The sequence below is a fragment of the Dictyostelium discoideum genome (genome assembly GCF_000004695.1).
Source record: "Dictyostelium discoideum AX4 chromosome 6 chromosome, whole genome shotgun sequence".
Classification (NCBI taxonomy): domain Eukaryota; phylum Evosea; class Eumycetozoa; order Dictyosteliales; family Dictyosteliaceae; genus Dictyostelium; species Dictyostelium discoideum.
Window position 1 is genome coordinate 1,465,889 of NC_007092.3, and position 10,000 is coordinate 1,475,888.

The 10,000-nt window shown below is 22.1% G+C and overlaps 3 protein-coding genes across 3 annotated transcripts in view; 2 read left to right on the plus strand and 1 right to left on the minus strand.

Annotated features, from left to right (window-relative positions):
• myoM (calmodulin-binding protein) overlaps nt 1–3,666 on the plus strand; it is a gene marked incomplete at both ends in the record, with an annotated part of 5,936 nt that extends 2,270 nt beyond the window's left edge. Inside the window, 2 exons of the mRNA XM_629699.1 lie at nt 1–3,383; nt 3,479–3,666. The exon at nt 1–3,383 is cut by the window's left edge and continues 1,376 nt beyond it. Of these exons, the coding sequence (XP_629701.1) occupies nt 1–3,383; nt 3,479–3,666 (3,571 nt within the window). The remainder of the gene's footprint in view (nt 3,384–3,478) is intronic.
• Nucleotides 3,667–5,725: 2,059 nt separating this feature from the next.
• On the plus strand, nt 5,726–6,618 carry rsmD (small GTPase; the record flags this gene model as incomplete). The annotated part of the gene is made up of 3 exons (XM_629700.1): nt 5,726–5,791; nt 5,875–5,986; nt 6,113–6,618. 3 exons carry the CDS (start codon nt 5,726–5,728, stop codon nt 6,616–6,618), a joined length of 684 nt encoding a protein of 227 aa, XP_629702.1.
• Nucleotides 6,619–6,961: 343 nt separating this feature from the next.
• The window catches only part of nosA (U box domain-containing protein), a gene marked incomplete at both ends in the record, with an annotated part of 3,856 nt that continues 817 nt past the window's right edge, over nt 6,962–10,000 (minus strand). The window contains 6 exons of the mRNA XM_629701.1: nt 6,962–7,678; nt 7,785–8,283; nt 8,408–8,685; nt 8,764–9,372; nt 9,476–9,703; nt 9,791–10,000. The exon at nt 9,791–10,000 is cut by the window's right edge and continues 210 nt beyond it. Of these exons, the coding sequence (XP_629703.1) occupies nt 6,962–7,678; nt 7,785–8,283; nt 8,408–8,685; nt 8,764–9,372; nt 9,476–9,703; nt 9,791–10,000 (2,541 nt within the window). The remainder of the gene's footprint in view (nt 7,679–7,784; nt 8,284–8,407; nt 8,686–8,763; nt 9,373–9,475; nt 9,704–9,790) is intronic.

Consider the following 10,000-nt stretch of genomic DNA (forward strand, 5'->3'; position numbering starts at 1 on the left):
ATCATTATTGGATGATGAATGTATGATGCCAAAAGGTTCAGAAGTAACTCTATTGGAGAAATATAATAAACAATATCACAATACCAATCAATACTATCAAAGAACCCTTGCAAAAGGTACACTTGGTATTAAACATTTCGCTGGTGATGTAACTTATCAAACTGATGGTTGGTTAGAAAAGAATAGAGATTCAATACCAACTGAAGTTGAACAATTATTATCAGCTTCTTCAAATAATTTAATAAAATCTTTATTTAATTTAAAAGAATTAAATAAATCAAATGATAATAATTCAAATAATAATAATTCAAATAATAATTCATCATCATCATCATCATCACAATCAACTGCATCGATAACAGCAAAAGCATCACCACCAAGAGAAAGATTTAATAGTGGTAGTGGTAGTGGTACAACAAGCCCATTAAATTTAAGTGGTAGTAGTAGTCCATTAAGTGGTAGTGGTAGTTATTCAATAATAGGTGGTAATAGTAATAGTAATAGTAATAATAATAATTCAAGTAATAATAAAAAATCTCAAAGTGTATCAGTAGCAGGTCAATTTATAGAACAATTAAATAAATTAATTTCAACAATAAATTCAACATCGGTTCATTATATAAGATGTATTAAACCAAATGTAACAATGGATTGTAATAATTTTAATAATTCTCATGTATTATCACAACTAAGAAATGTTGGTGTACTTAATACTGTTAAAGTTAGAAAAATGGGTTATTCTTATAGAAGAGATTTCATTCAATTTTATTCAAGATATAATTGTATTTTAAATTCATTAAATATTAAAATTAATTTAACAAATATTAATCATTCAAATTTATGTAAAGAAATTTTAGAAAATGTAAATAGTCAATATAAAAATAATAATAATAATAAAAATAATAATAATCAAATTGTAAAAATAACAACAAATTCAAAACCAACATTTCAAATTGGTAAAACTAAAATATTTATATCTGATGAATTATATATTTATTTGGAGAAAAAAAGATATGATAGTTTGGTTGATTCAGTTTTAAAGATTCAAGCATTCTTTAAAATGATTAAAATTAGAAATCAATATAAAAGAAATAAAGAATCTTCACTTTTCTTACAAACTCTAATAAGAGCTCAAAGAGCTAAAAAAGATTTTGAACAATTGGTAATACTTGAAAATAAAAGAAAAGAAGAAGAACGTAAAAAAGAATTGGAAAGACAAAGAAAGGAGGAAGAAGAACGTCAAAAGGAATTGGAAAGACAAAGAAGAGAAGAAGAGAAAGAATTGGAAAGAAAAAGAAAAGAGGAAGAAAGAGAATTAGAAAGACAAAGAAAAGAAGAAGAGAAAGAACAAGAAAGAAAAAGAAAAGAGGAAGAAAAAGAACAAGAAAGAAAGAAAAAAGAAGAAAAAGAAATTGAAAAGAAAAGAAAAGAAGAAGAAAAAAAGAAAAAGAAAAACGAGCAAAATCTATCTCTTCCTTCACTCGATATAACAAATTCACCATCTTTAATAAATACCACTACAACTACGACAACAACAACAACAACAACAACAAATACTTCATCACCTCCATTATCGCCACCAATTTCACCAAGACCATCAACACCATCATCAACCTCATCATCATCATCAACAACATCATCACCATCAACTAAAAAACAACTTTTATTCAAATTTAATAGTATTTCAAATTTACTTTCAAAATCACTTCATGGTAGTAGTCATAGTGATAAAAATTCAAAAGAAGATAATAATAGTAATAATAATAATAATGGTGATTCAACAATAATTTTATCATCAGATTCAAGTTTTGGACAACCAACACCAAAAGCAACTTCAACACCAACTCCACCACCTCCACCACCATTAAAAACTCAACCAGTACCAATTTCATCAGGTGTTGAAAATAATTCATCACCAAATTTATGGAGTCATAGAAATTCACCAAATTTCAATGGATTGGTAAGAGAGAAATCAAGAGCTAGAATTGGCAGATTAACTATTAGATCCGCTTCACCATTGGATTTAACTTATTTACCTGATCCATCAAAAAATGAAGGTTCACCTCAATTCACATCACAATCATTGGATTTTACACCAAATATACCACCAATTATTACAAATAGCATCGTTGAGCAACAATCATCACTTAGTGGAATAAATAAACCAATTCCACAAAGAACTATATCATCAAGTGAAAATTCACCATTATCAAGAGCCAATTCTTCAATATCATCCTCATTATTAATATTAACACCAACATTAACATCATTATCAACATCAACTACACCATCAACACCAACAACACCAAAAACACCAACAACTCTATCATCATCATCAGTATCAACATCAACTTCATTATCATCAGTATCATCATCAGTATCATCATCATCATCATCATCAATTCCAACACCAATTATTGAAAGTACACCATCAAATTCTAATGAAGATTTAATTACAACATTATCATCACCAATATCAACTGGTCATACTGGAGAAAGTATTGAAGAAAAGAATAAAAGATTTAGAATTAAAATTATAAATGAATTAATTGAAACTGAGAGAGATTACGTTCGTGATTTAAATATTGTTGTTGAAGTTTTCCTTAACCCAATTAGAGAGAAACAATTATTATCAGCTAAAGATATCAATTCATTATTTTCAAATATTGAAATTTTATTCTCAATCAATATGAATGTTTTGAAAGCATTGGAAAAGGATAAGGATCCATTATGTGAAAATATTAGTGTTGGTCAAACCTTTTTAGATATGTCACATTATTTGAAAATGTATACCACCTATTGTTCCAATCAACAAAATGCTCTAAAGATCTTGGAAGAGGAGAAAATAAAGAATCAACCATTCAGAGAGTATTTGGAATTCTGTATGAATGATTCAGTTTGTAGAGGCTTACCATTGAATAGTTTCATCATTAAACCAGTTCAAAGAATTTGTAAATATCCATTACTCATAAAGGAAACCATTAAATTCACACCAAATGATCATCCTGATAAACCTGCCCTCGAAGAGGTTGATAAGAAAATCTCTGATATCGTTCAATCTATCAATGAGGCAAAAAGAACTTTGGAATTGTTTCAAAAGATTGTTGACCTTCAAAATTCAATCGATGGTCTTGAAGATACAAATCTCATGGAACAAGGTAGAACTTTATTGATGGAAGGTACTGTTTCAGCTGTTAAAGAATTAAATTCTGAAGATTCCCTATCTAGAACCTTATTTTTATTCAATAATTTAATTTTAATTTGTTCTTTTGGTACAAATGTTTTATCAACTGCAATTAATCAATTTAAAACTAAAAAATTAAAATTAAAAGCTAAAATTCCAATTTCAGATTCAAGATTAATTTTCGTTTCTGATACTGATTGTAAGTTTTTATTTTTTTTAATTATTTTTTTTATTAAAAATAGAAAACATGGTTTTCAAAATATTAATTATTATTTTTTATTATTAATTTTATAGCTGTAAAATATGCATTAGAAATTGTAAATATTAAAGAAGATTCAAATTATATTTTATGTTTTAATAATGATCAAGATCGTAGTAAATGGTTTAAACAAATTAAAGCATTGATTCAAGAACAAAAATTGTCAAATGCAAAGAAAGCTGCAACAATTGGTAATTCAAGATTGATTCAAACAACCTCATAATAAATATAAATAAAGTCTTTTGTATCCATTTATTTATTTATTAAAAATAATTTTTTTTTTTTTTTTTATTGTGAAAATCATTCAAATAAAGTTTCAAACTTTTCAAAATTTGAAAATGGTTCATATAAAATATTTATAATCACAAACTTGGGAAAATGATTCTTTTAATATTTTTTTTTTTTTTTTTTTTAATCTTCACTACTTTTAATTTTACACTCAAATATATCAATTATTTTTGAAGGATAGAATTCATTTTGTTTTAAAAAGAAGAAAAAAAATAATAATAATAAATTAATTGGTTTTTGAAAGGTTCATTAAATTTAGTTTGTGTTAGGTCAAAATAAACTATAATAATTTATTTTTTAAAACACATAATAATTAAATTATAAATTTTTTTTTTTAAACACACAATAATTAAATATATTTTTTTAATTTTTTTTTTTTTAAAATTGACAGTTAACTTTTTTTTATTTATATAATCATTTTTTTGTGTATAATTATAGAGAGGTAAAAATATTATTTTAAAATTACATCATATAATTTGATATCCAATATCAATTATGATATTATAAATTTGATTTTAAAAATTAAATATTAATATTAATATTAATAAAATAATTTGTTATTTTTAAAATTATTTTTGAAATTATTTGAATTAATTAATTGATTAAAATTGTTGTTTTTACACTTTTTTATTTAAATTTATATGTGAATTTCAAAATAAAAGATGATTTCCATCTGTTATTCTGGTATTTTTAAAAAGTAAAAATTAAAAAAATAAAAAAATTTAAAAAAAATAAAATAAAAAACAAAAAAAGATGATACAATAAATTTAAAAAACCTTTGATTCCAAAGTGGATAATCAATAAAGATAATTTTCATTATAATCTTTAGCTAATTATGTTCATCGGTTATTAAATTTATTATTTTAAATTATATTGATATTTTTTTTAGATTTTTTTTTTTTCTTTTAATCAATCTTTAATAAAGAATAAAAAAATTAAAAAAAAAGAGAAAAATCATACAATTTTTGAAAATGATTTAATTTTATATTATTGATATTTATTATTATTTTTTTTTATTTATTTTATTTAATATTTTTTTTTTTTGGGATTTAAGATTTCCTTGTTAATTAAATTTAAATAAATGAATAGATAATTTCAATGTAGCACATTTCAAAGATTACAAATTATATGCTATTTTTAGTATTTGGTAAGAGTACTTACCTATTTCACCACAAATTACATTACACCACTACTACCACCACCACCACCACCACCACAATTTTTGAGTTAATTAGTTATTAAATCATAATTTTATATTAAAAAAAAAAAAAACTTCAATTCACACAAAAAAAAAAAAAAAAAAAAAAAAAAAAAAAAAAAATGTCGAAGTGTGGTAGGGGTGTGGTTTGTGGAACTACTTCAGAAACTTGTTTTTTTAAAAATGAACAGGTGGTGATAATAAATTTAATAACATATAATATTATATAAAATTGTTTAAAAGTGTGTGTGTGTGTGAGTGTGTTTATGTTTTTTAAAATTTTGTTGGGTTCAAAATAAATTATCATGTGACAGTTATGCGATACCCAGAGAAAAAAAAAAAAAACAAAAAGTAAAAATAGAAACTTCACCCACTTTTGTTAATTTATTAAGTACATAAAATAAAAATAATAATAACTATAATAACAATAATTTTAAAAAAAAATAAAAAAATAAAAAAAACAATAAAAAAAAAAAAAAAAAAACATACAACATTAAAAATAAAATTAATAAAATATTTGTTGGACAATACAAAACACAAAAAAATTCATTTGTATTTTTATTTAAATTATATTATTTTTTTCTCAAAAATTAAAAATAAAAATTAATAATTAAATACTCATAATACTTAAAATTATAAGTGAAAATAAATAAATATATTTATTTGTCTTTCATTGATTTTTTTTTTAGTTTTTTTTTTAAACCTTTTAAATTCTTTTTTATTTATATTTTAATTCTTTTTTTTTTTTTTTTTTTTTTTATATATAAAAATAAATTTTAAATAAAACCTAAAAATAATGGGTAAAATTATAAATCTATGTGTTTTGGGAGCTTCTTATACAGGAAAAACATGTGTTATTAATGTATGTATTACAAATTACAAAAATAAAAATAAAAATAAAAATAAAAAAATCTAGATTTTTTAACAAAAGATTTACGAATATAGACATTTTTAAATTCATATTTTGATGAAGAATATTATCCAACTATCGAAAATAAATCAAGTAAAATATTTTTATATGATAAAATTTTATATAATTTAAATATATATGATACTGGTATGTAAAAATAATTAAAAAAAAAAAAAAAAAAAAAACACCTAAATAAATTAGATATATTATATTAATATTTACTTTTTTTTTAATATTTATATTTTTTTTTATGTAAATTTTAAAATTTAAAAGCTGGTTTAAATGAATTTAATAATTTACAATTAATTTCAGATTCAATAAAAAAGTGTGATGGATTTATTATAGTTTATTCATTAAATAATAGAGAATCAATTGATAAAATTGATTATTATAAAGATATAATTAAACAATTTAAATTTAAAGATTGTCCAACGATTTTAGTAGCAAATAAAATGGATTTGGTCGATGAAATTGTAATTAGTAAAACTGAATCATCAGATTTATCATCATATTATAAATGTCCAATGGTAGAATCAAGTTGTAAAAATTTAAATTCAATAGTTTCAGTATTCAATTTAATTTTGGAAGAAATTAATAAATCATATTTAGAAATTGAAAAACAAGAAGTTCAAAATAGAAAACTATTACTTAAAAAAACAAAAACAGAATATCATTTACAACCAAGTTTAAAGAAAACAAAAAGTGAATTTTGTTTACAAAAGAAAAAAACATTTGTTTCATTTTTTAAAAATACATTTAAAGATATTGTTTCGAAATAATAACTAATAATAATTTTATATATTAAAAAAAAAAAAAAAAAACATATATATATAAGTATATAAATATATAAATATATATATATATATAATTATATAATAATAAAACCCCTTTTGTAAATAAATTTATAAATATTAAAATAATATTTAATATTAAAATAAAATAAAAAAAAATAAAAAAAATAGTTAATAAGATTAACTATAAATAAAAAAAAAAAAAAAAATAAAAAAAAATTATATTTTGTATTTATATATTGAGATTGTTTTATTTATTACTTTTTTAAATTAAATTAAGATTTATTGATTTTTTATATCAAAAAAAAAAAAAAGGATGGAAATAATGATTTTATTGTTTTTTCTTTGAAGCTAACCATTCATCAATTTTTTTCTTTGTTTCAACATCATCAATTAACATTTCAGGTGTTAAATGAGATCTATTGAAAGGATCAGTTTGATCACTAAGTAAATGTCTAAGGATAGTTTGTCTATCGATAACGGTTTTACTTGATGGTAAAATGACAGGATCAGTCATAAGAGTTGATAAGATTGGATCACAGAATTCATCTGGAATATCACCAAGATCTTCTTCAGCTTGTTCTTCCTCTTTGGCGACTTGTTCAAGTTTAATGACCAATTTTGAGAATTCATCCAATTCATGGTCATTCTTTAACCTTTCTCTTTGAAGAATCTTTTCACAAGTTTGGAACAATGAATTCTTGAAGGATCTACCATCTCTAACCACTGATTGTAAGAATCTTGGATCTCTACCAAAGTTTACATAGATCTCTGTTAATTGATTCAATAATACCTTTGGATTGAAATGATATTTCTCTGGTTCTCTTACTTTGAGATTTGTACATTTTGGACCAACAATTAATGCTAAGAAATAATTCATCATTGCTGAAATTCTATCAATTAATTCTGGTCTCATAAATCCACTAATAATGGTTTTATCACTTGATAAAAATAACATCATATCAATATTACTATTTGCTAAACTTAAATTTGATTTACAAATTCTTTCATTTAAATCATTTTGTTCAATTTTTTCTTTTCTTTGTTCCTATTTTTATTAGAAATTTAAATATTAATTATTAAAATTTAAAAATATCTTTTTTTTTTTTTTTTTTTTTTTTTTTTAACTTATAAATATATATATATAAACTTACAGGTGTTAAATCTTTATCCCAATTTGGATCGTCAAATAAAGTTTGATTTTCTTTAATTTTAGCTAATTTAGCAAGTGCTTCATCTAAAACATAAATTGAATCATTGATTAACATATTAATGAATTTAATAAATATTGGATCCTTTGGAGTTTCAGTGAATTTCTTTCTAAAGTCTGGAATTGACCAAAGATATTTAAGAATTAAACTACTATAATGACGATATGAAAACTTTTCATAAAATTGATTATGACCACCAGTGAACTCAATGTCCACATAGAATCTCATTAATGCCAATACCATATGATCCTTTACATCTTGATTACACTCTAACAATATTGGATTACCTTTTGAATATTTACTTGGTACAAATTGTGAAATAATTTCAATAATCTTTGCTTTCAAATATGGATTCTTAACATATTCTGGTGTTGCTAAAATTGTAATAAAAAATTTCATTAATTGTTCTAATTTAATATATTGTAAAACTTGACTAAAATTACTATTTTTTTTTTTTGAGATGAAGAGAAAGAAAAAAAAAAAAAAAAAAAAAAAAAAATTTATTAATAAATTTATAAAATATATAATATAAATAATAAATTTAAATAATATAAATAAAAACTTACGTTATAACAAAAGTAAAGAAATCAACAATATCCTCAATACAAAACTCTGGTAAAGCTGCAAATTGTGGTGGAGCAGGTAATGGTAATGGTAATGGTGTATTCTTTGGATTGATTACTTTTAATATCCAATTTGTTGCAAATAATAAGAATGATGCAGTTTTTTGTAAAAATGTTGGTTCAAATAATTGTGCATCAATAGTGTATGTAATACCTTTTAACATATCCTCTTTCTTTGTTAATAAATCTAATTGACCTTCAAATAATCTACCTTGTGGTGTCTATATTTATAAATATGAATGAATGTATTAATAAAAGTATTATTATTTATTTTTTTTAAAAAATTTTGTAAAACTTACATTTTGCCATTTAATTTTCGAATCTAATAAAACCCTTTTATTATTTTCAATATCTTGTAAATTACGACCAATTAATTTTAATTTTTCATAAGTTGAATTGATACCAATATGTAAAGCTCTTAATGTTGAAAAGAAAGTTTCAGTGATGAAATTTGTATGAGCCAATGGTTTTTCAATGGTACCATCTTTAACCCATTGATCAGCCTCTTCTGAAGTTGCACATAATCTAGTATCCTTTGTGATATCATGTCTCTTACCAGAGAGTAAGAAATTAGTATCAACCATTGAAACCTTTGAACAATCGATATCGACAAATGCTTCACATAACAATACCAATACAGCACATAAATTCAAAGCAAAACCATCACTACATGCTTTGGTACGATCAACTTGTAATTTATTACGTTCAAGATTCTTTTCAACTGCTGATGCTAACCATGATAAGAATGCTTCCTTATTCTCTTGTTGTACCTTTAAAAATCCTTTTAATAAATCAACTAATCCATTATGAATATTCATTTGAATTTGTCTAATTGAAATAAATGCATCACCAATTGTATTTTTATTCATTGTTGATGCATTTGAAAAGTATTGTTTAATTGTTGATCCCTTTTTTTTTTTTTTTTTATATATATATAAATTAAAATAATTATTAATAAAAAATAATAATAAAAATAATAAAAATAAAAATAAAAATAAAAATCAAACCTACATCATCAGAAGCAGAACTTGGTGAAAATAATGAACCTAAAATTGTATTACGCTCCATTTCTTTACCATTAAAATTTGGACTATTCCAACATTGTAAAGTAACAACAAGATCAGATACAGCTTTAAATTGTACCAATCTTGAAAATACTTTATAGTATGGGAATACATTACCAGTTAAAGTTGTAGTTGATAAAATTTTTATTAAATCTAAAAATATTGGTTCAAAAATCTATATATGTAATTTAATATCATAATTAATGTTAAAATTATTGTTCCCAAAATATTAATAATAAAAAAAAAATAAAAAAATACTTACTGGTGTTAGATCTTCTTGGTATTCACTTAAAAATTTGAAAATGAATTCATCAGTTAATTCTTCAGTTGTTTCACCACAAAGATAAGGCATTAATTGAACTGGACCAATACCATAGGATGATGATGTATTTTGAAACATATCGGGTATGGTTAAAACTAAACCAAAATATAAAAGTACCAATTCGGTTGAATCTTTTAATATTTGTTGATC